Below are 27,629 nucleotides of genomic sequence, written 5' to 3' on the forward strand. Positions count from 1 at the left end.
ACATTAAATATGTTGACTTTTTAGCGGGAACTAACTGTTTTAATCATAAAATTTGACTTACTTACATCTTACTTACTTGACAAATATGATTTTCACTTAAAATATCATAATTGTCTTAATATCTACATGTGTCTCAGTATAAACTAGATTTTTCACTTAAAAGATAATTTTAACATTTCATAATTTTAACTTTTGTCATTCCCAACATTACATCTTTTTTTTGTTTGTTTTTGTTTGTTTGACAGGAATGGGCTTCCATACACTAACGCTGCATCAAATTTACCTGTAAATGAAATCACAATGAAAGCAGCTAAGTCAATTTAAAAGGACAATTTGTGAGCTTTTTTTGGGACACATACAGCCTTATATTAGTCTAATACGAGTAATTTCTTTTGCAGATTTATTATCATCATAAACCTTCATTTGATCATTTCCTTGTTTATTAGACGTGGAAAGCTTAATGAGGTGTGTCTGAGCCCAATTTAGCCTGGTCTCATGGGAATACTAGAGGGGATGGTTCAAAGTCTGCCTCTCCCTCCTCCTCTTCCTCTCTCTCTCTCTTCTCTCTCTCTGTCTTTCTCTTCTCTGTCCGCAGTCAGCAACATCTGGACTTCTTTTGTCATTTATCTGTCCTGCTTTTAAAACAAAGTAGAGTTGTGTGTTGCTTTGTGTTATAATAACTTTGCTGAAAGATCCACTGAGGGGTTAAATCTTTTTTTTTTTTTTTTTTTTTTTTTCTTTTTTTTTTTTTGGTGGTGCACAAACTGGAACTGGGATACTTGGAAAATATTTGGACGCCCTTATCTCAAAGGACAAACAACTTTTATTTTTTCCTGCGGTGATATTTGAATCAATATAAAGATTTTGATCCACAGGAACATTAAACCAGTACCTCTCTCTGCAGGAATATTATGGTAATATTGCAGTGATTTCTTCCTCGGGGCGGAGGGGAAGCTGTGTCAGTGTATTTTCCCAGACTGAGCAGAGCTGATCTCAGGGCAGAGGAGAGCTAAATGCGGCTGACTGGTGGCGACCCTGCACCGGGAACCATGAACAGCAGCGGGTCTGGTAACTTTCTGCTGGTCCCCATACCGGAGTATCCCCTGCTGGACAAGACGGTGAAGATTGTGGTGCTGGGAGCGAGCAACGTCGGGAAAACCGGTACGGAGAGATGCATGAGTTAGATGGAGGGATGGATCAGCCTGGTTCATAGGGAAGTTTTTCCATACAGGTTCAAACTGTATAGAGGGTGAAATGAGGAAAAATTAGCTTAATTATGCAGGCAGCCAATACTAGACATATTTTTGTGATTTATTTGTCTAATAGAGGTGGACACATAGTCGTGAATCTGAAGTGTAGTTGCAGGAATTTTGGAAATGAATCCTGGACAGCAGGGGGCGACAGTCTGCGTTTTCTGTATAATGTCTTTTTAAAGTATTTCTCTCATTTGTAAGCTTTTATTCAGGTGGTTGAAGAAGTACTCAAATCCTTATATAAAATCAGATACAGCAAGTTGAAAAAAAATACTCATTTACAAGTGAAAATCCTGCATTCAAAATGTTACTTGAGTAAAAATACAAAATTCAAACTCAGCACAAAAAAACTCAAATTATCTACTTTATTTCAATTCAGTTTAATTCATTTAAATGGGCTTTATTGGCATGAAAGAACGATGTTGCCAAAGCATCAAAATACAATTTTTCAAAATAGCAATAATATGAACATTAACACATCATTAAGATTGATATATATTAGTTTTGTCTTTGTGTGTGTGTGTGTGTGTGTGTGTTTGTGTGTGTGTGTGTGTGTGTGTGTGTGTGTGTGTGCAGGTCATTCACCATCCCTCAGGTTGTGTCATGTTGATACGTATTGGGCAGTAAGATACACCCTTTCTCCTTCTGCTGGGCGTATTTTTAATGTTGAGAGGTCATTAAGCTCTTTGAAAATTAAATGTTCCTTATTTCATTGAATGTTTTACGTTGTAGGAAGAAGTGCGTCTCTGTGTCTCGGCCTCATCTCTCAAACTTTGACCACATATTCTGTTTTCTTTTGGTTTCCGTGATTTTTTTTTTTTTTTGTGGCATCCTGTTTCGATTGCGGGTTTTGCAATTAATGGTCAATGAGCCTGTACTTGAAATAATTGAATAGAAATAGAAATATATTTATGTAAAATAAATTATTTTATATATTATTTTATGATAATATCTATTTTATATATAATTCATGTCTTAGCATTGTTTTAATGTCCAAGTGGAGCTCATTTTAACTAGTTTATATACTTTGTTTACTTGTTTAATGCAGTGGTTCTCAAACTTTTACACATCAAGGATCCATAAACTTGCACAAATTAGACCACAGACCTCCATCTGATAAGACTTTGTCCCAGGGTCCCCCATCTGATTTTTGCTTTTAAATGTTTTACAACAGAAAGTGAATGAAACCCATGACCAATATAGTCTGTCATTATGTTACTTCTTGATGGAAATACAGTGAAAATTATTCCCCTTTTTGTTGGGGACCCCCTGAAACACCCTTAAGGACCCCTGGAGGTCCCTGGACCCCACTTTGAGAACTACTGGTCTACACTGTAGATGGGCAGATAACAGTGAAGAGTGTGAAACCTAAGAACAGAGCAGTCATTCTTATACATTCTCCCATTGGACTAACTTCTAGTCAATGAAATAATAATGAAATAAAATATTCCCCATTTTTTTGCATGTAAAATCTTAATTTGTTAAAAAGAAAAAAAAAAAAGTAACAAGTTAAATGTAGAGGAGTAAGAAGTGCAATCTTTACCCCCAACATGTAGTGGAGTAGAACTACAGTATAAATTAGCATAAAATGGAAATAATAATAATGATTAATCATATTTCTGTAGTGTAATTCATGCATAAAATGAAACTTAAAGTGCATTTAACAATAAAACAGTAAAAAGGGATACTCAAGTAAACTATATGCAAAATCAAAACTGTACTGACTAAATGCACAGTTACTTTTTTTTACCACAGAATATAACCAACAGAAGGGTTAAGATGTTGTTTTAAGAGGCAAAAAAAAAAATTGCCACCTAGCAGCAGCACAAAACTAATGAAAGTTAACAGAATACAGGAAGTGACAAAAATAGTAAAATGTTCAATACGTGCAAGAAAAGTTCAGTAAAAACAAAGACGTCATGCTTTCTTCTGTTTTTGGAATATATTAATCCCCATTCTTCAGTGTCTGTGTGGGTGTTTGGAGAAAAGAAAGCAGGTCTTGGGGGCAGAAAGCATAGTGGCAGTTACTCTTCTGAAAGATAGACTAAACACATCAGCGAGTGAGCAGCGCAATGAACAAGCTCGCTACAAGTGGCTAATTTGTCAGACTGGTGGTGAAGTGAAGGATTTATAATTTGTAATAAACCTCAAAGAATTATTAATGCGTGTGTGTCGAACAGCCGAGGACACACGTGCATGTTTAAAACATCGCCACAGCCCGACACAAGCTAAAAAAAACAAGTTCCAACGAGAGGTAGTTAGACAGTTTTAAACAGTTATAAACTCTGTAGCTCTGAGATGATAACCCTGATGATGTCATAGTGATGTCATCAGGTTTGTTGCAAATTGGGTGTTGGAAACTTTAAATGTATAAATGAATAAGAAAGCCTGTGTTTTAAACTAAAGGTGTGGCGTTAGAAAGATGTGGTGGGCATTTACCAGACTGGGAGGGTCTAATAAAGAAAAGACGGTATCAGGTTGCATTATGGGAAATGTAGGATGCAGGCTTTTTAGAGCTTGACCTGTACTCGACCACAAATCGCCTCTCGGAGGACATTAAAGTTTTCCAAGTCTAAGTCTAAGTCTTTGTTGCTTCAATTTGGACCATCCTTTTCAGGGCTGCAAGTAATTATTTTAATTATGGATTAATCTGCAGATTTATTAGATTAATCAATTAATTGTTAGTCTGAATAAATGCCCATGGCAACTTCCCAGAGACCAAGGTGACATATGCAAATGTCTTGTTTTGTCCAACCAACAGTCCAAAACCCAGATATTCCGTTTACAATGACAAAGAAAAGCAGCAAATCCTCACATTTGAGGGGTTTCTTCACTATCTTTGCTTGAAAAATGTTTTAAACGATTACCAAAATAGTTGCCAAAGTGTAAAACTGGTGGTGTTCTCCTTAAATACTTTGATGGGAACTCTGCAGGATGTAAAATCCTCTACTTTCATTAACCTAATGGGGATCCTTTATACATAAATGAAATAAAACTGGGCTGCAAGAGTTTAAAAAACTGCACCCAGAATCCTAAAAAAAAAACAAGGCATGAATGAGACAATCATTGACTGGCTCAAGGTGACGCATGAAAAAATTGCAACATCAGCTTCTGTGAACTGGTGAATCATTGTTTCAGTTCAGACTTCGGGTCTGTTTGTTTGGCTCGTGTCTCTGCTTGGAGAGTCTTCAAAATCAAAAAGTTGATTAGTCAGGGAAATTCCAGCAACACTCACTAATAGCAAATGTTTGAGTGTTATATAAGTCAGTAGGTTGCAGCAGATTAGTGGGTTTTTCTATTTCGAGTTGAAGATGAAACAGATTTTATATCATAGACTTAGTTGTTACACTTAACTTCATTTTCTGTGTCCTTAATTCAGACTTTTCTTGTTTCTCTTCAGCTCTGATTGTCAGGTTTCTGACCAAGAGGTTCATCGGGGATTATGAAGCAAACACTGGTGAGTTTCTTGTCAAGTCTGCGATGAGTTCAGATACATTTACCAACACAAACAACAAAAGTAAACACACCTCTTCATCCGCTCTCCGCTCTCTGCAAAACCTGCACTGCGGTATCGATCCGGTCATTCACCCACCTGTGTGTGTCTCTCCCCAGGAGCGCTCTACTCCAGAAAGGTCACACTGGATGGAGAGGAAGTGTCGCTTCAGATCCAGGATACACCCTGCGTCGCTCTCCAGGTAGAACTTGCAGAGAGACAGCTGCCATGTTTCCATCTGAGAGTATTTGTGTGCATTATGAATAGAAAAGCTGGATGTAAACAGCAAAATATGGTTTAAAAGAACACTTTTTTATGCATGTTGACATGTTTTTTAGCTTCATTTCATAAAAAAGGGATGAAAACACATTTGTTGCATAAAACATGACACAGCAAACACTCACTTGACTGATCAGCTGAGCAGAATATTCTAATAATATAACGTACAGACAACTGAGGAAGACATGCTACAACTACTTCTTATGATAGTTGGTGTCCGATGTGTAAGCAAAAAGTAAGAATGCGCCCAGAAAAACTGAACTGCACTGCCCAAAGATCGAGAAGGGTCTATCTGCAGTCTTGCACTTCACTACACAACACACACCCCTGATGTCGTCACCGTAACGGCATGCTACACGACACACCCCCCCGACCCCTAACCCTAACCATCTCACTGCTCATGCTTAAACCTAACCAAGTGGATGTGTCATGCAGATACCGCAAGTCCAGATAGACCTACTTACGAAGATCGCTTTGCATTCAATCACCCGGGAGGAGCCATGGAGAAAAAAATAATTAATTCATGTTCTCGATTTAACAGAATTCACCCTCATGCCATTTTCTCATCTTGCATACACCCTCACTGTGGATCACTTGGATTTCATAAAGTTTTGATTTTGGACATCTGGATATGCTTCTGGTTTTGGCTTGTAAGCACAACACTGTGTTATCTCTTAGATCTTGTATTCTACTTGACTTTTTCTCGGCAAAACTGTCATGCACCTTGTGAAAGATCTTTCTGTGTTACTTGTTTTTATGTCGTTTATGTCTGAAAGTTTACGTTACTGCCTGTCTCGGCCAAGACACTCTTGCAAAAGAGACTTTTATTCTCAATGATCGTTTTCCTGGTAAAATAAAGGTAAAATATAGATATATTTGTAAAAAGTGCATCTGTGGATGTCATCCAGTTCATAAAAACTCTGCTTCAGGGTAGCCTATAACATCAAGACGTAACTGATGTTACAGGCAAGTAGGTCCATCTCCGGACTCGCAGTATCTACACGACTTACCCACTTTACTACATGACACACCCTCTTGGTTAGGGTTAGGGGTCGGGGAGGGGATTCGTGTGGTAAAGTGGGTGTGTCGTGTAGGTCTGCAAGATTGCAGATAGACCCTTCTCGTTACAGGGCAACATCTTCTTCGTTGCTTTCTTCAAACTTCCAGCTGACTGACCATAACCCTAACCATAACCCTAAAAGGCAAAATAGATAAACCAAGAGCATTAATTAGTTTTTCTTTTCTCCGTGGCCCCTCCCAGGCTCCGTACACATGCCAAAATGTGCATTTCCTTCATAAATATCTGTTTTCCTGTTGCTGCACACCCACTTTATTCTCCGTGTGTGTTGTTATTTAACCACAGCACACAGATATAATCACAGGTGGAAAAAAAACAGCTTCACAGGTGACTTTTGATTATAGTCAACTTTCTTGTAGCGTCAGCAGACTGTTGTCACTTGACAGACTGCCAGGGGAAAACAGGTGTTATCCCCACATATCAGGTGTTTAGCATTGCTTGAGTGATTTAATGAAACCTACAATTTGTGGTCATTTGTGTGCATCCCCCGACTGCACAAGATGAATTGTAGAAGGTTTGTGCCAGAATCTAAATGCTGATGCTGACTTTGAGTTAGTTTTGATTGTAAAGAAGATCAGTTGAGAATGACGTCATGAAGGTGTTGATATAGTCCAAAACCGCACACTCAGTTTTGTTTATACTACACTGGGAGTCATAGGCGGACATCTTCATACATGTTTGTTGGTGCATGCAGTCCGACAGTCTACGCTGACCCTCACCAACACTGGCAGATGATGAAATTTATGTCACGCAGACACTTGCAGTCGCACAGATGCAGAAAGTATAATTTGAACTTTACAGCTAACGTCTTTAGCTCATTGGCTCATTCTTTCTCACCATTTTAGTTATGCAGAACTATTGCAAAACCACACTGTACAACAAGCAACACCTTTAATATGTTTTTTTCCCACTGAAATATGCTATCTATCCTCTATCTCACTATTTTTAGAGCTATTGGTTAACTTCATGTAATATCTAAGCTTAAGTTTAACATTTACTTTGAGGTTTGCATTTGTGTTTTGGGCTTGAAGTTGGTGTAAAATGTTCAAAACATCAAGTTATCTGTCCTGTGTTGCTTAATTTTCTATCAAAAAATTACAAAGATCAAAAAAAAAAAAAAACCTCTCCGTCTTTATCTCAAAATAACTTCAGGAATGTATTTGAAGTAAGAGGAAGTGATCTTCTCCTCGCTCATGATGAGTATAATGAGTGCAACGTGACATACGGCTCACTCCGCTCGACACCGGCAGTCTGTTTACAAAACCAGAGCCTCAGAGCTGCTCATTTCCTACACTGAGGAAGATAACAGCGGCTGAGGAGGAAGTCTCTCCTGGCAGGATGGAGGATGATGGTGACCGGCGGCTCCCAGAGATTAGACAGAAATAATTGGTGTGTGGAGGCAGCAGGAGTCATGTGTGCAGAGTGGAGAGGTCGAGAAAGTTAGCAGACTCATGGAGGATTGTTAAAAAGCTGCATCTGGAGAGATTTTTACAACAAAATTTTTAAGCTAAAATCTTAAACAGCAGTAGATTAATTGTTTGTATTCAAAATGCAATAACACAAAGTGTCTTTTGCTTTGATTATGACATGGACAAAATGAGAATAACACAGCCTGAAGTGTTCCTGAACTGACAACTGGGTGGTCCGGTGGGTCGAGAGTCAAAAGTTCAAAGTCTGAAACAGTCAGCCGGTGTGTGTCCATAAACAACCATTTGTCTTGGCAACGTGCCTTCTGGGTAAAATCACCACCTGCTCGCTCATTATGTGAGCTGCCCAGGATGATGCATTCAACTGAGTGCGGATATAAAATACAGTAGTTTTAGGAAAAATGGCTTCAGAAACACAAGTATCTGTATTATCAGACTAACCAGTGAGAACTCATACTGTAACTAGACAACAATGAGTTGTTAGCACCTTTTGCTAATCTGGCACAATCAGACAAAAACACCCAGCAGCGCTTTTTTTTTTCAAGTTTACTAAAACTTATGTATTTAAAAGTTTATCTGAAGGTAATATGAGGCTTCAGCTGTCTGAGTTAGTCAACTAAAGTGGAAATCTTTCACATTTACAGTCTTTTTAGCATAAAAAACAAAGCAGAAAGGGCAAACATTTGGCAGGTTCTAGCTTCTGAAATGTGAGGATTTACGTGCTTTTCTCTGCTGTAAATGGAAGATCTTTGGATTTTGGATTGTTGATTGGACTAAAGAAGTAATTTTTTTTTTGCAGGATGATCCTGAGGGCTTGTACTGCCAGGAGCAGATCAACAGGTCAGATTTACAAAGTTACTCACTTCAATATGAGTTCAGCTTAATACACTTCAGACTAATATCCTGCATTAACTGAACCTGCAGGTCCATCTACTGGGCAGATGGTTACGTGCTGGTTTTTTCCATCACGGACCACAACAGCTACCGCACCATCCAGCCGCTGTACCAGCATGTCAGACGCATACACCCTTCTGGAAACATACCTGTTATACTGGTCAGTGTGTGTGTGTGTATCCAGTCATATTTTGTTATTTTAAATGTCTTTTTCATTCATTCTTTCAGTCAAAACTACTTGACAGTGCCAAAATCTTTCACTCCTATCCGGAACAGATAATAACAGTTACCTACTAGCCCTAATCCCCATAATCTAATCTACTGGGTAATCTGTAATCTCCTGCAGGTTGGCAACAAGAGCGACCTGCTCCGAGCTCGACAGGTGCCGGCAGATGAAGGCGAGACGCTAGCAGCTTCACTAGGTGTGGTCCTCTAGTCTTTATTGTTTTTGTTGTTGTTGTTCTTGTCTCTTCTTATACCATAATCTGCTTTCTTCAAGACCTGCTCCCTTTCTAATCCTATTTATTACAGATTACTGTACACATAAACATACATTAACACATTTAACAGAGCTGAAATTCACTTTTTGCCTCCCACCAGATAGTTTTTTTTAATATATTTCATAAAAATGCAATCGTAACTGCTAAGATTGTAATTTTATACATTATATTGATTCTACTGGGGATGGTTGGGTTGATTATATGCCTTATGAGTAGCAATGTATTGTTTTATTCCCCTAAGGAATATTTTTACACTGGAATAGTGTATATAGAGGAGATCAGCAGTTCTATTTTGGCTGTTAAGACTGAACGCAAAGCCAATTTTAGGGGAGGCGTGATTGCACAGAAAGTCAATGGAAACAGACACAAATTTGTCCAGAGCAGCGAGAAGTGACGCTGAGACGTGTCCATGCAATTTGAAAATGTTGCAACTTGAGCTACATATTCGTTCACATCCGAGGGAGGTTTATGAACCTGCTTTATAAATGTAAAGAGAAGAGAAACTAAACTATTAGAGTTTTCAGAGAGTTCATTCAGAGGCCGAACTGAACACAGACTCACTTGTTGCTTGTAGCTTACAGCTGAGCTAACACACAGCTGGTAGTTGGCTGCTCGGGGTCAAGAGGTCAAACTCCTGCAAATGACACAAAATATTTGCTTCACTTTCTGTCTGAACAGAACAGTCGTCTTAGGGTCGAGTTTGAGGGTTTTCTTTTTTTTGTTTCAGCCGTTAAAATAACATTTACACCTCCTCTCATAAATATGTGTTCTGTTTATTATTTCACCTGAATGTTTGAGCTTCGCTGTGCAGAACGATGCATGTGCAGAGTTTTTTACTGTGAAAGTGGAAAGTTTCTCTGTGCTCACCTTAAACCTGAGTTTAGGGCTTTTATATGAGCATGATTTGTGACATCACAACCAGTTTGCAGCCAGTATGCAACGTAAAAAAAATGTGGAAGTGGAAACTTGAAGCCTCTAAACACAGAGAGGAACATCTTGTATCCAGCTGTTAAACTTTTGAAATTAAGTTGCATATTCAGAAATTTTGGATTTTCCAAATGAGGGAGAAGGAGTAGATGCAATTTTTAAGAAGTATTTTAACTTTTTTTTACACAAATTCTTAACCTAAGCAGAGTATTTTCATGTCTTAAAACATCTTTAAACTTCTTCACATTAAAATTCTGGCAACATGACAAAACCTTTTAACATTTTCTTCACCATTTCTCACTTTAAATGATCTCTTCCTCACTCCCTTGTCTCTTTAACTCTCCCTCACACTCCATTTCCTGTGGTTATCCTTAAAATCACTGTATGGATTGTCAGGAAATTTTCGTATAGACATTCATGATCCCCAGAGAATGAATCCTACTGACTTTGTTTCCTCTAGCGCCACCAGCAGGTTGATATTTCTGCTTCATAAAATCTCTGCAGCTGACAGAATTTCCCAGAGTAGCTGATTACAAAAATGCATTTAGCAGATGTTGATTCAATCTTTGAACATACCGACTAATTACAATGGCGGTGGAAAGTGATTTTCCACCTTACGCACGTTTCCCTGCCTTCTCCTGCGTACGAACTATATCCTGCATGCTGCCTAATGAACGAGGAATGCTGAGTTATCTTAAAGATAAGAGCAATCCTGATCTGAACACTGCCTCTGCTCACAGGAGGGGTTTACTTTGAGGCCTCGGCCCGAGAGAACCACGAGGGAGTCCACGCCGCCTTCCTTCATCTCTGTCAGGAGGTGGGACTTTTTTCATGTTTTTTTTTGTTATTTATTGGTTTATTTATCTGCCAGTTAAGCATAAGTTTTAGCTCTTTTTTTTGGCTGCAGAACTCATGCAAACAAAAGATTTTTCCTTGCAAAGTCAAGTGAGCGCTTAAAGGAAAACAACCGATCGTCATGCTTCTGCAAGAACTGCTTATATAAGAGAGTTCATGTCAATCAAAGTAGCAACGGTATTGGATACACAAATGCTGTATTTTCAATGAAAACTGTTTGCTTAATTTGCAAAAAAAACATTCAAGAACTTCTTCTTCTCTCAGATGATTTTCACTGCCTGCGTGTGGGAACTTTTGATTGAAAAGTATTTCCCATCGATGCCCATAAACAAAAAATACCACATATGGGTTTTATGGCCAAATTTGGCCCACATTTAACTGTTCTGTATTGTCTGTTGGACTATTAAACCCCTTTGCCCAGAGGCTCATTGCATTTGCTTTGACTGTTTTCTTTTCTTGATGTGAAAGAGAGAAGATTCCCAACTCTGACTTCTATTTAAGGTTTATTCAGATACTTCAAAGTTCACTTGATTTATTAGCATTTTCACACACAGTATTTATAGAATAAAGAATATACTGTAATTTATATCTATTTGTATTGCAAACAGTGTAACACAGTGCAAACATGCAGCGTTATAGTGATACAGTATAGAATAATATATTAGTTAATAGAATAGTAATTTTATCCTGTTAGAAATCATATTTTAATAATATAAAAGGTCAAGATGTTTGTTTAATTTGGTACAGGACAGGTTGAATACAGGAAATGAGTTTTCCTGTGAATTCTCGCCAAAATCTGGTCCCGTTTGCTGGAAATAAACACCGGTGGGATCCTGGAATTTTTATCACATGTGTGTCTGTGTGTCACCTGTGCGTTTCTATACTTAAAACTGTCATATGTAGCAAAACAAAGACACATTAAACGCTTCCATGCAACTATCATAGATAAAGCCCAGCATTAAATTACTGTTATCAAAGTAATATATCAGGGGCAACTTTTTAGCTGCAGCAGGTTCTTCCAGTTACTTTTCATGCTAACTTGTCAGTTTACAGTTTGGCTATGTGGCAAAATATTTGCAAGATTAGGTGAACCAAGTGGAGTGCACAATATGTAAACATAAAGTCTGCAGACAGTTAAGTACGTGGTTTAGTCAGATATTCAAACATCCATCCTGAATTAGACTGGATTACCAACTGGGCAAAGTGGGCAGCCGTCCATCGGCCCCAAAGGCCTCAGGTTTAATATCAGGTTTAATTTGATTAATCTCACATTTGTCATGGAAAACTGGGAAAACTAGCAAATATTCACATTTGAGAAGTTGATACAAGTGGATTTTTGGCATTTTTGCTTAAAAACACCCAAACATTTATACATTATGTCCAAAAACAATGTTCCACTTCCTCAAACCACTAACAATTAAGATGAATGTAGTTTTATAAACAATTAAATTAAGTTCTTGTTTAAAATCAAACTTAATTTATGGCATGAAAATCTGTTTTCCCATGTGAAGAGTGATATATTCCCTGGAAGTCACAGGAAAATCTTCAACTGTAGAGCAGCACTCTTGTTTTTCTCTCTGAATTTTAATGTTTACATTTCAATTGGAAGCAACCAAATTTAGTCCAGCGCTCCTTTGAATATTTAGAAACAAAGAAATGAACATCTACTGTCTCCATCTGTGTCCATTTTGTAGAATATCTGCTCCTTTAGACATGACTGGCTTGTTTTTCCCTCACGACTTGGACCTCAAGTCGCTATGCTTTCTATCTTCCAGGTGATCCGGGCGTTGGGAGGAGGGAACGGGGAGAAAAGGAGAGGAGGCCTCCACCTTGCCAGACCCAAATCTCCCAACATGCAGGAGCTGAAGAGGAGGTTCAGGCAGGTCCTGTCCTCCAAAGTCAAATCGGCCACCACTCTCTGATGGCGGGATGGGACCGAAGACAACGTGCAGCCGGACACGTGGCAAAGATAAGAGCTTCCGTCTAAAGAAAAAGGTTCTTTTCCTGGATTATCTTTGATGGAACGCTGAAGTCAAATGACAAGAGGCCTTGGTATCAAAGAGCTGTGACTTTAAAGTTTGGGAACTGAAGCCGTTAATGGCATGAAAACGCTCAACTGCAGTGATCAAAGCATTTTAAAGAGTACAAATGGTCGCCATCAGATGGAGAGATAAAGACAAAGACTGAATGGAGCTTTCTGGAAGCCGAGCTCTCCTCTGTGTTTGAACGAAGCTGCCGGTCAATGCGACCTCTTTCCCAGGCTCAAGTACAACGAAGATGCTGCTCAAAAAAATGTCAAAGACTGCTAAACAAACAGCTTGTGTTGTGTCAGAAACTTGGGCCCGTTTACCATGAAGGGCAGTGAATGTGTCGTTAAAACTTGACTGATGGGGTCACTGTAAACCTTCTGACAACTGAAGTGAATTTAATACGTCAAATCAATAAAGAATTATTGATTTCACCCAGTTAGTCAGTTTCATGGAAAGCACAGATGTTACTAATCCCTTATCACAGTTTGATTTATGTTGGTTTTCATAGAGTTTTTGCCTTCTGGGGAACTAAACTAAACTAATGCTCTTATACCAAACAAATCAAATGTGAGTCTGCGTCCTCTCCGCTGCAGACTTGGAGTCTTCATAAGAAAGTAGTCTGAACCAAAACAGGAAATGACCCCAGAGCGCAAGCGTTCAAGGCTATACTGAGACACATGTTGACATTTGACAGACGGAAAGAAAGTCTAGTATAACACAACAGAGAGAAAATAAACCCTTGAAATGGTTTATGTAAAATGTAATTTTATTTAGAAAGCTTTAGGAGGTTGATGCTTGCTTCAATATGTCTTTTTGAGAGACTCAGTGTCCTAAATGTCCACAACGGATGTGACAAAGCTAGCATGAAAAACAGTAAGCATGCACACAATCAAGAAGAAACAAACAGCCTTTTCCTTTAATACATGGATAGATTTTGTTCTGTTGAAAGTGTACAATGAAAGTTGACAAATTAGAGAGAAACATGGTGAAATCTTTAGCCGTCAATCAAGAACAGTGGTCTTAGTTGTACTGCGAGTCCACCGACAGCTGATTTAGAGCGTTGACGATCAAAGACAGACAGCCTAAAAATATCCAACATCATCACAATGTGACTGCTGCTACAACCCAGTTTTAGGGAAAGCAACCAGTCAGAATACAGCATTAAATGACACAGAATTCACTGGTAAGCTAACATAAGGCTAACGCTAAAAAAACACATTTACCTCAGACTCACTTGGCAAATATAGCAGTTCATTTGTCCGCTTTTCTGTCTTTTATCAATGCATAGAAATGTAAAAGCTAAAGATAAAGCTTGTGTATGGATGGTATGGTGCAGATGGATAATGGGAGTTAATGACATGTTTCTGCTTGCATCAGTTTATTCTGCAATTTTAACAAAAATTAGCGCTGCCATTCATCGCACAATCTGACATACCTTAAAACTGATATCATGCAATTTGACACAGATTGCAACCATGACTTAATAGGTGACTAAAGGCACCTTTAAGGGAGCTGTAGAGTCACATAAAGTTGTCCTGAAACTCCTGAGTTCATCACCTAAATCTCTATAATCTTGCAGAATGACAGGTTGCCAAAACTGTCCAATAAATGACGTAGCTGTAAATCCATTGCTTACAAGCCCTAGTTTGCTTGTAAGTATGACAAAGTAAACTTTTCCGCTATAGCTCAGCGTAAAGAGTCCAAACTCAAGGTGTGATTGCACCTTAAATGGCTCCCCGTCTAGACAGTATTTCATTTCTATTGTTTTAAGAAGAAGGTTTTAGTGTCCTGTAGAGTAAATGTTGCTTTAAGAGGCTTTTTTCTGCCCAATAAGAAGGAATTTCTCAGCTTTTAGGTACCAAGAGACTCCATGTTCAGCTTAAAGACTAGTGTTTACTGTTAATGGGCTAAAATCCAATTAATGAATTGATGTAGCTGGAAAACACAGTCGTTGCTATATGTGAGGAGAAGGGAATTGGTTCAAAGGAAGTCGGGATGTGTGTTTGTGGTGTGTGTGTGTGTGTTTTCTGCTTCTACAGAGCCGCTGTTCTCATGACCTCTCCTCTCATTGAAACACACACACACACAGACACACAAAATTCCCATTAAACACAAATTCCTCGGTATCTGGACTCTCTTTCTTGGTCACTGAACCGCCACTTCAACCACTCCACAGTTTAAAAAATTGTGTGCTGACCCCGACTCGTGACATTTCGCCCTTTGACCTTTAAGAGCAGCGGGGGGCTCCAGCAGAGGTCTGGAAAAAAAGATGAAGTCAGTTGTCTCGCTCGCTGTGTATCAAGACAAAAAAATCCTTAGATGCCATTTGACAAACGCCGAGAGTGAAAAATCGCATGCGTGAGTGTGTAAGAGAGAAAAAAAGAGATTTTCTCATAATTTTCAGCTACTTTAAGTCCAATTTCCTCTAATGTTTTTTTTTTCAGCCCCTAACTTTGCTTCCCACACACACACACCATGTCGCTCTAAAGACCTCCTTCCTGTGTGCCACTGGAAAACCGTATTCCTACATTCCCGAAATGAAGACGAGGAATTCCTCCCCCTGTTTTTTCTTCCTTGAAGGCAGAAATCTTTTCTAACGCAGACGTTTAATGAGAGTTTAGTAGATAGATGACGAGTTAATGTGATATTTATGAGGCCGGATTTAGAAAACGGAGCTTCCAACTAAATGTTCCCTTTTTCGGTAAGAAGATAGAGAAGCCGGAGCAAACAACAAACGGGTTCTGCTGTAATAACACAAATGACGAAAAAATCCAATCCTAACTTGTATGTCATGTAGTTCAATCCATTTGTCTAGATACCTCAGACACAATGCTGAGGTGCAAGACGGCCAAAAACATCAAATCACGAAAAGGCTGAGAGTTACATTTTTCCCCCGTGTGTTTACTCCCATAAAAAAAGCACACGTTCCCTCTATTTGATGTCAATATAAGCTCTTAGATTCCTTAGAGAGAGGCTCAAGTGCGTGTTATGATCTGGCTCGAGTGGCCACAACAAAAAAGGAGATACACCATGGTACCAGGGTAACTAAAGAAACAAATAAAGCCGAATTAAATCAAATTAAAGACTAAATATTTACAGTACAGGGCGTGGATGTCGGTGATGTCAGCGGCGTGAGGTGTAGAAACTAAAACAACTAACACAACAAAGCAGAACAGGTGCCTGTAAGGAGAAGCAGGGAGAGTGAACGAGCTGCAGCAGTGGATGAAATAACGCAGGAACACGAGGCTCAGGTGGTCCGAGTTACTCCAATCAATCACCTGCAGGGCGAGAAGAGACACGGGTTAGTAACAGATCAATACCCCAGATGACCTCAGGAGGACATCACAGCCTTTCTCTATCTTACCAGTGATGGAAAATGTATTTCTGATTTTAGCCGTCCCTAACGAACACCAGTTCCCACAAGCCCGACACTGTTGTGGGTTAAACGTTGCCAACTTTACAGACCAAAGATGGTCGAGTGGCAGCAGCAGTGATGTAATTTCTCTTGTCCAGACATGACTGAAGAAACAACACACACTTTCTTAGCTTTTTAAAAGATGATCTCAAAATCATACAAAGAGGTTACAGATTTTAAAAAAGGAGCTTTAGTTTGTTTTTTTTATTGCAAACAATTTTAACTTGTAGAAGATACTCAAATACAAAAAGTCTGATGAAAGAAACCCACAATGGGAGATTTCTCTGCAGCTACCATGAAAGTTACATCAGTACACAGTTTCTCTGTACAACCACTCACAGAACTGAAATGTGTTTTGATTTTCAGCTTTGCTACAAATGTACAATAATGTGCTTTCATGTGAAGGCTTTCAAAGTTCATGAATGTGTTCTTTTACCTAAAATCTACAGGCTTGTTGTCATTTGTGGAGATGAAACAGATGACAGTATTCATTCACCAACAGAAGAAGAGAGCTGACCTTTGAACCTTCTGAGGCACCATTTCTTGTCGACACTTTCATGCCCCCGGGAACAGAGCTGTGAGGGTCACTCTGGCCCTAATTTCCAAAGAGACGGCTATGATACGATGAACATTTCTCTCTAAGCGTTACAAACAATCTGACCGGACCCTTTGTATCATCAAAATTTAAGCCAATAGGTCGTCTAAGATTATTTTCACGCCACTCGTGTGTGCAGAATGAATAGGAAGTCAGGCAACTCAGTCTGATAAGAACTATAAATGTACATGCTTAATCTTTTTGCTTTTTTTTAAAAGTTTTTCGAAAAGCAAAAGCATCTTCATACCCAACCCCAGCACCACCCAGTCCTTCCCTAATCTGTGAGAGAGTGGCATTAAAACATAAAACTTCTATCATAACACAGTACAATTATGTCCAAGGACGCACAAAACAAATAAAAATTGTAATAATAATAAAAATAAACCAAAAAAAGTAAATAAACATATGTTATTATGGATACCTACACACATAAATGCATGTACTGAGCATATCTTAAGCATTTTGGAGCCAAAATTATGGAAACTGGAAACCGAATTCAGTGTTTTTTGGTGAGAAACTTTCATAGGAATAAACAGGGTGCCATCTTGGAACATGGTACCCACTTCCCTTAATTCCTGCATGATCATATTCCTTTAGCTTCTCTATAGACCTTAAACTAAATTAAAATAGACTGGCCTGAATGAATCACTGCAAAACTGAAACTGTCAAAGGCAGTTCAGGGATTTTTATGTTTGCATTTAAGGTTGAAGAACTAAATGTTCTTAATAATTTAGTTGTTGGCAGACTGTTCTGCTGAGCTGAAATATGATCAGAAAAAAAAAGAGTATAGGGCAGAGTTACAAATGTTTCCACATTACTGAAGTACACTCACAAGTCATTTATTAAAGCACTGGATGTCATTCATCTTTCCAGGTAAGATGAAGCACATTTGGACCTGCCTCGGAGTCCCCAAAGTATGTGTCACAAGCGAATTTTTTCCATTTCCAGCCTTTACTCCCCTTTCTTTCTCACATTGCTGGTTAAAATGACCTTCAGAGCATTTCATGTTGGATTTTAAAACTTTTAATGCCAGTTGTTGGCTGGCACTTGGACACGTTGCTGGATCAAAGAGGAAATGCTTGAAATGTAGACAATGTGATGCTATCTGTTCTCATCCATGCAATGTTCTCATGAGCTCACTTGGCATAATCTGTTATGACTCAAACTGGACAGCTTCTTCCAAAAATCGAAGAACAAAAACAAGCAAGAACTATTAAAAATGTCCCGTCGACATCTTTAATTTGTTTAGTCTGTTTGATCTGTTGACTCTGGATTTAACAGGCTCTGCTTTCTTTGATCTGGTTGGCAATGACAAGGACACTAGATTGATACTTAAAGATGCAATCTGTGCCTTGTTTTGCAATAAAATACAACATTATGTCATCTGCATAGTTAAGTGCTGTTAGACTTTAAGACTGAAACATTTGTTGTGGTTTGACTCTGTGTCAGATGTGCTGATATTTAACTGTGTAATCTCTCTGGGTTGCATCTTGTTCCCTTTGTGGCAGCAAAGTTGCTCTAAACATGAACCATCACACAAGAAGTTACCGTGAACTTGCTCTTATAGCACAATGGTATATATACTGTGTAATTTCTAGGGCTGTAGTCAACCAAAGAAAATCTTGGTCAACTGAAATCATACATAATCTTCAACTAATCGATTAGTCGTGGGGAGGTTGGCTGTAAAGGGACAGAGTTTATTGTCTTCAGGTTATGCTAACCCATTGTTGCTAACTTTGGAGCTAACCTCCTTCACTTTTCCAGCATTTGGGGAAACAACAGACGTGACTTTTTAGCATTTATTAACTGACACACTGTAGTCTGTGCTGTACATTTACTGCCAGACTGACAACTTACTACTAACCTTTTCCTCTGCTCCGTTCGCATCCACTGTCCCTTTCCTGCCGCTCGCTCTTTCCCACGCGCTACACAAACATACTACGCAATGACATATTCCTTAACGCTACCAATAGTTTCCCAGGCAACGAAACAGAGGTTGACTCACATACCGGAGCGGCGCTGCACAGAGACTCCCAAATGTTATTGATTTCCGAATGAATGGATATTTGACATTATTTTTGGCATTAAAAATATTTTTTTGGGCCTGGTTGGAGTTCTTGTTGTTATACTTATAGGAGAAACACTGATTCAGTAAACACCATGTATGTATAAAGAGAACTGGATACAGGAAGGCCAAACCGTGTAATAAGCATCACGTGATGCACACTGGCCCAAAAAAACTTTTTACCATAGACTTACATTGTGAAAGAGACGTCTGTAAATCAGCGGATAAATTTTTCTGAGCATCACAACCCCCGCGAAATGACTTGTCTCACTATAAGAATTAAATCCGTTTGGTCCGATCACATTTCAAAAGCCTAGAAGAGCCGCATGATTGAATTGTTTTATCCCCATTCAAGTTAGACGGAGGGCTAAACCGGAAGTAGCCGACTTGGCCAGTGAAAGTCACTAGTGCGCATGCTCTATGGGCCGCACAATGCGGAAGATCCGAGTACTTTCATACTGGGAAGTCGATTTTTTTTGGCTTCATGCGCCACTGAGCAACTTTCATAAGAATCAGCAGGGCCCCGCCTCCGACGCTGTATCCAGTTCTCTTTATACATCCATGGTAAACACTCAGTAAACATTGAGTACAGTTAGACCCAGCAGTCTCCATTAGGTTGGGCGAGTTCAAAGTTGTGAGAATAACGGGGGTGTTTTGAATACACCCCCGTTGTTTTAACAGGTAATTTGTTAGTCTGTCCCTCCCGCCGCAGGAAATAATGGATTAATCCTGAAAAGCTGTTGATGTAGCACTTTTCTCCTTATGAAAATAACACGGAGATTATTCGACCAATGAGAATTTAGTCGGATGAGAGCATATCGACCAACTAATCGACCAGTCGACTGGGAGACTACAGCCCTAGTAATTTCATCACTTTTGCATATATCAAAGATGTTACTTGGTCAATCGAAGACATTTTAATTCAGCTAGACAGCAAGATTACATCAAAAAACACAACGCTGGCATGTTTGTTGTAATTCGATCATAGTTTAATTTCACTTTTGCCCTCTGAAAGAGAATGACTCACCATAAAAAGCCTTTGGACACATACTTTCAGTACTTTCCTCAGAAAGAGTCAACTTCCTAATGTGTATAAAAATAGACACAGTTACAAGCAGGGTACTTACTAGTAATGCTAAAGATATAGCTGAAAGAAAACAGAGTGAAAGAAAGCAGTGAAGAGGAAGATAAATGGAGATCATCGTGGTCACCTTATCAACATCTAAACACCCCCCAAGCAACCAAACAAATATATGTGAGTGTTCTTGTTCTGGTGACCACTATGGGAAAGCACTTCATCAACAACAGCAGTGTGGAGGACATAAACCAGCTGTGTGTGCATGTTTGTGTGTGTGTGTTACTGGTCTGCTCTGTTATCTGTAGGAGGCGGCAGGAAGTTCAGGTCCCGTCTGGGACAAAGTCAAGACCCAGAGAGAGAGAGACAGAAAGGAAGGCGAGAAAGTTTGCAAGAGCTTAGATGTGAGGAAGTAACATAAAACAATATGAAATACATAGAAATGAATGAGAAAAAACAAGTGCAAATGAAAAAAGAAACATTAAAGACACAGTTGACAGAAACAGGGAGGGAGAGGAGATAGCGAATGTTTAAGTTAGACAGATAAAGATGAGACACAAAGATGTAGAAATAGGCAGATTATCGGCTGGTTTTTCCAGACATCAAATAAACGAACATGTCAGCTTTCAGCAAAGCTTTCAACACAAGACAAGATACTAAATGTTCAGCTCCCAAACACAGTAATACCGCTATGAGCGACAGCTAAATGTCGCTGTGAAAGGCCAGCTCTGCTTTTTCTAGATACAAATCAAGAACATCAATTCTTGTTCATCTTTATCTGCAAAGCAATCTTTTTTTCTTTTTAATAATACCTCAAGACATTGGAATGAATAAACAATGACACTTCCAGTCACCAGAAAGTTGAGGGTTGACTCACACTTCCAAAAAAAAACTGAAGACTTGAGACTTTACTAGACTTGATTTGAGGCTTGAAAGCAAACAAGTAATGCTAGTAAGGGAATGTAAAGTCAAGTTAATCATCAAGCCTATACATTGAAAGGACTTGGTCTCTGCTGTGTAAAACCAATATCTTGATAAATATCTTGGGCAAGACCCAATTGGGGTCTACGCACACCCTAACCCTAACCCCTAACCCCTAACCCTAACCCCTAACCCCTAATCCTAACCCTAACCCTAACCCTAACCCTAAAAATCGCAAGGTTCTGCCTTGTTGGGGCCGTGTTGTTCAAGGTAAAGCCGTTAAGACAATGAAATATGTACAGTTTGAGCAATAGATTCATGAGTTTGATCTTATCAGACACCAAATAACTGAACAGAGATTAATAATATTATGAAAAATGATTTTTGGAAAAGTTATTTGGCAACAATGATTTTTTTAACGACACTTCCAGTCACCAGAAAGTTGAGGGTTGACTCACACTTCCAAAAAAAAACTGAAGACTTGAGACTTTACTAGACTTGATTTGAGGCTTGAAAGCAAACAAGTAATGCTAGTAAGGGAATGTAAAGTCAAGTTAATCATCAAGCCTATACATTGAAAGGACTTGGTCTCTGCTGTGTAAAACCAATATCTTGATAAATATCTTGGGCAAGACCCAATTGGGGTCTACGCACACCCTAACCCTAACCCCTAACCCCTAACCCTAACCCCTAACCCCTAATCCTAACCCTAACCCTAACCCTAACCCTAACCCTAAAAATCGCAAGGTTCTGCCTTGTTGGGGCCGTGTTGTTCAAGGTAAAGCCGTTAAGACAATGAAATATGTACAGTTTGAGCAATAGATTCATGAGTTTGATCTTATCAGACACCAAATAACTGAACAGAGGTTAATAATATTATGAAAAATGATTTTTGGAAAAGTTATTTGGCAACAATGATTTTTTTAACGACACTTCCAGTCACCAGAAAGTTGAGGGTTGACTCACACTTCCAAAAAAAAACTGAAGACTTGAGACTTTACTAGACTTGATTTGAGGCTTGAAAGCAAACAAGTAATGCTAGTAAGGGAATGTAAAGTCAAGTTAATCATCAAGCCTATACATTGAAAGGACTTGGTCTCTGCTATGTAAAACCAATATCTTTATAAATATCTTGGGCAAGACCCATTTGGGGTCTACATACACCCTAACCCTAACTCCTAACCCTAACCCCTAACCCCTAACCCTAACCCTAACCCCTAACCCCTAACCCTAACCCCTAACCCCTAACCCTAACCCTAACCTTAAAAATCGCAAGGTTCTGCCTTGTTGGGGCCGTGTTGTTCAAGATAAAGCCGTTAAGACAATGAAATATGTACAGTTTGAGCAATAGATTCATGAGTTTGATCTTATCAGACACCAAATAACTGAACAGAGGTTAATAATATTATGAAAAATGATTTTACTGCTCTGGAAAAGCTATTTGGCAACAATGATTTTTATCTTTTGTTGTGACGATCACAAGGGAAACAGTAGGAATACAAGCTTCATCTTTCAAAGTAATCTACCAGAGATGTGCGCTTGCATGTATTTAATTGTCAAAGCAGTGACTTTCCAGTTGTCGTTCCATTGCGTTGCGGCAAAACTTGAGCCAGGTCCAACTATTTTGCCGGACGACCCTGCATTTTCTTTTTTTGCTGGAGCCTTCTGCATCGTCCCCATGGGCTCATTCAATTAAATGAGGCGGCTGTTGTTGTTTTTTTTCCCGCAGGGCTAAAGTCAGTCTGAACATCGCCTTGTGACTTGACTTGGACTTGACTTCAAAAGATCTGAGAGAGACTTTTTCTAAGAGACTGATGCATTGATTTAGACTTGCACGTAAAACTGCCTAAAAACCGAGATGTTCTCCCAAACTAAACAATAAAATATGTAGTTTTTCACTGCCTTCCAAAACTACCCATTTTAGTGTTTTCCATTACAAAAAACATTCAAATCAATTGTCTTAAGGCTCTCAACACAGTGGGTACAGTATGAGATGACGACTAAGTAGTATACAACTTGAAAGCAGGTTATAGACTTTACTTGTACACCGTAATACTGCTGCTAACTCCAACATTGATTGCTGTTTGAGTCGTTTGGCCTCTTTCTCTGCCTATGACTGAAGGGCTGCAAGTATAGAGTTAATGCACGAACAATATCTGAGGTCTGTTGTCTCTATTTTTGGCTTCACTTCTCCCAGTGGGCAACCCATTAACCCTCCCATTTCCCCTCTCCCTGCCTACCCTCTTTCTCACTCGCCCCCTCTTCTTACAGCTTTTCATGAGACTAGTAGTGAAGACATTCAAAGTGAGGACTTACTTGATCAGTAGTGCCTTGCCCATGAGTAGCTGTTGAAGGCAGGGAGAGGATTTCTTAATCAGTTCATCTATATAGATTTTGCTACCTAGTTGAAATATTTGAAGTGGGATTTCTGTCTCACAGTCTACTCTTTCTCTAATTTTGCAGTCTCGTATTCATCTCTTTATCAGCAGTTTATTTTCCACCATGTTTCTTTTCCCCCCGCACTCCTCATTCTCCTCTTCTCCTTCCTCTTGGCTTGCATCATGTTTTCAAGATAAGCTAATGATTTTTAAAGTGGCCTGATTTATCACCACAAATGTGTTGCTATGCTCTGGAACGCTTTCAAGACAAGCAACTGGGATTTTTTTCCTTGAATGGGACTTGGGAGGCTGATTTGATGAAGTGCAACAAATAGCTGACGGATAAACGGTCTTCTGCTTTAGATGTCAATTTAGATTTGGAAAATTTTCAACAAACACGCTGAAAAATTTGTTCTCTAAAGAAACTTAACAATAAGCAACAAAGTTGGGTTTTCATGGCTTGAAAATGTCTTGACATCTTGCAGAAAATACAGTCTTTTATAATGATATTTTACATTTGGACTCAGGAAAAATGAAAAAACCCAAAACCAATGTTGGTTAATTAAAGATCCAAATATTCTTCTGGGTTTTTCATTTTGCTAACCCTCATCCCTTATTTTATTAACTTAAAACATTAAAAAATAGAGAGACTATGACATATTAAATATGTTTAAATGCTAAGTGTTGTGGGAGCAAGATTCAGTATTTATTCTGTTGTTCAGTGCTTTCTTCTCTCCAATAAATCACCTGAATTTGTGTGTCAGATCAATCTCATCTCCTGGATTATATCATACATGAACATATCTCAGGTTTTAGACCATCTTTTACCTTAAAGTAAACCAATACATCTATCAGATATCTCCTACGTTTATGATATAGTCAGTGCTTTGCTTTTGTGCTTTCCATGTGATAAAGTTGTATGTGTTTCAGTGAAACTGTAAGCGAGGAGCGAGATTAGAGAGAAGTTTAAGAGATCCTCCAGTTGCCATAACAAACAAACAGCAACCACAGTGACTTTGTGTGTTTCTGCTCACCAGCCACTTAGGCTAGCTGCCTCCTGGACACTATCTGATGGAGTGACATAACCCAAAGAAAGTCAACCATCACAAAATGGAAGTAAAAAAAAAAAGAAACCATGTGTGTGTGTGTGTGAACATAACGGTTCTGTTTAAACCTTGAGTGTGTTTTGTTGCTTGTTTTTGGAGGTTAGATGCAGACACGCCTCTGTCTCTCTGTCTCTCCAAGATAAACAGGCTGAGATGGGAGGCAGAAAACAGTCGGAGGATGAGTCACGCTTTACTGATTTATCAACATTATAAACACATCTTTCAGGAAAGAGGAAACGCTTTGAAACAGGTGTTCATCAGTGTGTGTTTCAACTGACATAACAAAAAGTCTTACTCTGATTGTGACGTCTGAGATGTTTCTTCTCAAAACTTGGATTCAAGTTGTGTGGGGTTGTTTCTGGGTGGCGGGGTCGCTCTTTATCCTATTCATTCTTATTTTTCAGTCATTTCTGACTTTTCATCGTCCCTCCTTTGATGTGTGGTCAAATTACAGACCGCATCAGATAAGGAAAAGTTTGTAGACTGACTTGAAGTGGGGCCTGCAAAAAGAAAAGAAAGGCACTGAATGGATATTTCAACACAAGACAATGTGGAATTGACTGCAGTTAAATACAGTAGGCTATGTGCTGTACAAGAAGAAATGAAACTATGCCTGCTCAGAAGTTCAAAATTGGTCTTGTTTTAATGTTATCACTAAATTCCTCACTATCACAAAAGAAACAGGTTGCACCACCCAAACTATTTCTTACAAAGATAAGATTATTTATGATATTTATGACTAAGCACCAGGTGTTACTGTTTTATCGCTTGGCTGCAACTGTCAGAAAGCTTGTAAATATATGACCCGATAAGAGGGACGAGTACAAGAGGTAATATGGGCAACATGTCTGACCTGACACTTAATCAAAATGTTGTTTAATAATGATTTTAACTGTTACTGCAAGTATTTTTTTTCCCAATAGCCAGGTGAAATGATTCCTGGAGTCTTGTTGACACGTGGCGGATGAACTGTTGTATGTCAAGTAATCGACCCCCTAAAACCACAAATTGTCATTTTTACTTTACTGTTTGTAAATGGATTAAACAAACAAGATATATTGTGTTAATTAGTGAGTTTAAGAAGTGCTGGTAATTTTCAAACTTTAGACAGAGCCAGGCTGGCCATTTCCGCCACTTCCAGGCGTTATGCTAAGCAAAGCTAATCACATCCCGACTGTAGCTTCATATTTAGTGTACAGACACAAGAGTGGTATCCATCTTTTCATCTAACTCTCGGCAAGAAAAGCAAATAAACATATTTTCTAAAATTTGAAGCTATTCCCATTAAAGCGAGAAAGTATGCTATCAGATGCCAGCTAATATATGCTAACATAAGCTAGTATAAGCTAATATTAGCTAATATATAATGTGTGTTGGTCCGTACATCACGTCACAAGCAAATATAAGTCTTCAAATGCCTAATATGACCCACTTTTCCATTTAACAGACAACCTCTTGACACAAGAGACATGCTGTTAGTTTCCCAAATATTACCAACGGTCACCGTTGGTTTCTTTTAATCACGACCGCTAGCATTTCCTAACCGTAACTAAGTTTTTTTTGTGCCTTAACCTAAGCAAGTCTTAAAGGACCAGTGTGTAGGATTTATTGGCATCTAGCAGTGAGGTTTCTGACTGTAACCACTCACCCTCAAACCCTCCCTAGGAGAACCTACGTTGGCCGTGAAACTCGCGAAAAACACAAAAGGCCCTCTCTAGAGCCAGTGTTTGGTTTATCCATTCTGGGCTACTGTAGAAACATGGCGGTGCAATATGGCGGGTTCCATGGAAGGGGACCTACTTCCTATGTAGATATAAAGGCTCATTCTAAGGTAACGAAAACACAATTCTTATTTTCAGGTGATTATACACTAATTAAAACATACTTATCAATTTATTCCATTTCTGCCAAGTCTGTTCCACTAGATGACACTAAATTCTACATACTGCACCTTTAATCATAGCGATAGCAGATAAGGAAACATACATTTGTATCAACAGTTTTGCCAATCAATCAGCCGTCAGATAAGAAACACTAACATAGGTTGGTTTTAAAGTCAATGAGAAACAACATATTTTTTCATCTAATTTGAAGGACTTGTTGTCTTTTCACAGCCATTAATCCCCAAGAGCCGTGTTTTTCCAACGTGGCCGCCAGATGGAGCGTCATGTCACCTGAGATCCCTGTACTGTATGCAGCTGTCGCCGCTGGAATGTGAAAACTTGTTGCATCCCGTTTGGGGCCTCGTCATCGTGCCCCCCCCTCCAGCTCCTCCACCTCCGCACACTGCGGTGCCGGTCAGTCTTGAGAATGAGGGGCCCTCCCTCGGTGACCGCCAAGTGGCTGTTTCATAAAGATAAGTGCCATTCAGAAAAGAAAGAGCTCATGATTAATTCAAAGAGTGCTTATGGCAGAGACTGTCATCACCTGGATATAAGGAGGCTGTATGGATGGTACATAACCTGTGGTTGAACCCTGCTGTAGACCTGCCTCAGTAAGGACCAAACGAACTCTGTGGGAGGCTGAAAAAAACCATCCTCCAATGACATAAACATTAAACAATTAGAAATTGATGGAAAATCTCAAAAAATATACTTTTGAAAGATTGTAACTTTAGTATCTTGCATATTCTCATGCTAATTTGATTTCTACTTTGGTGATGTAAAGATTTTGAAATTTTGAAAGACTTGTCAGTTTTGTAGTGTTGTTTATCCAGGGCTGTGGTTCCCAACCTTTTTGTCTTGTGACCCCTTAAAATGAAGCAAAGTCAAAGGGTGCAGATGTCTACAAGTCAGTCAACAAAAAACTAAAATGAATTGTTTGATGCCAGAAGAGATGATTGTAAGAAAATATTTATTGATATATTTTCAAAGTGCTTGACATTAAAAGCAAACAGTCAAACAAGCATGATAGTAACAACAAGATAGAAAAAAAAAATAGAAAATAGAATAGAGTTTACAAAACAGAAATAATATCAGAAAAAACAACTAAATCTGTTACAAAACAGCAAACATCTGTATCCGATGTTACACACAACAGGCAAACAGAATAACATCTAAGAAAAATGAATGTAATTTGGTGTGGCATTTTTTTTATATTGACCTTTCCCTTATACAGATATTTATCTTGTGACCCAATGGGGATCCAGTTTACGCTGGCCCCTAAGGACAAAAAGGCAAAAAAAAAAAAAAGAAGCACAAACATTAACAAAAATGCGCTTCAAATCCAAAAAATGCTACAAATACACAAACAAAAAGTAACATAAACATGAAATGTAAAACAAACAATATCAACTGAGTTTTTAAAATATATTTCTACCAGAGCTTTGAGTCACACCT

The 27,629-nt window shown here is 38.8% G+C and overlaps 1 protein-coding gene and 1 long non-coding RNA gene across 2 annotated transcripts; one reads left to right on the plus strand and one right to left on the minus strand.

The window, feature by feature from the left end:
• The first annotated feature begins 749 nt into the window (after positions 1–749).
• rasl11a (RAS-like, family 11, member A) lies at positions 750–13,167 on the plus strand. The gene is made up of 8 exons (XM_042402403.1): positions 750–1,161; positions 4,654–4,710; positions 4,866–4,948; positions 8,330–8,370; positions 8,455–8,584; positions 8,771–8,846; positions 10,592–10,668; positions 12,482–13,167. Exons 1-8 carry the CDS (start codon positions 1,014–1,016, stop codon positions 12,626–12,628), a joined length of 759 nt encoding a protein of 252 aa, XP_042258337.1. The 5' UTR covers positions 750–1,013; the 3' UTR covers positions 12,629–13,167.
• A 30-nt stretch (positions 13,168–13,197) lies between these two features.
• On the minus strand, positions 13,198–27,250 carry LOC121890130. Its single transcript, XR_006093706.1, has 3 exons — positions 26,466–27,250; positions 24,587–24,791; positions 13,198–16,014 (listed from the first exon to the last, which is right to left on the minus strand). It is a non-coding gene; the product is annotated as an uncharacterized LOC121890130 (long non-coding RNA).
• Between the last annotated feature and the right edge of the window lie 379 nt (positions 27,251–27,629).

The sequence above is a fragment of the Thunnus maccoyii genome, chromosome 22 (genome assembly GCF_910596095.1).
Source record: "Thunnus maccoyii chromosome 22, fThuMac1.1, whole genome shotgun sequence".
In the NCBI taxonomy this organism is placed as follows: Eukaryota; Metazoa; Chordata; class Actinopteri; order Scombriformes; family Scombridae; genus Thunnus; species Thunnus maccoyii.

What these genes read in the sequence shown, in the direction of transcription:
- rasl11a (XM_042402403.1), top strand. Translation starts at nt 1,014, where the DNA reads ATGCGGCTGACTGGTGGCGACCCTGCACCGGGAACCATGAACAGCAGC. An exon ending in GAGCAACGTCGGGAAAACCG is followed by an intron (nt 1,162 to 4,653) that starts GTACGGAGAGAT and finishes GTTTCTCTTCAG; the next exon opens with CTCTGATTGTCAGGTTTCTG. An exon ending in TGCCAGGAGCAGATCAACAG is followed by an intron (nt 8,371 to 8,454) that starts GTCAGATTTACA and finishes CTGAACCTGCAG; the next exon opens with GTCCATCTACTGGGCAGATG.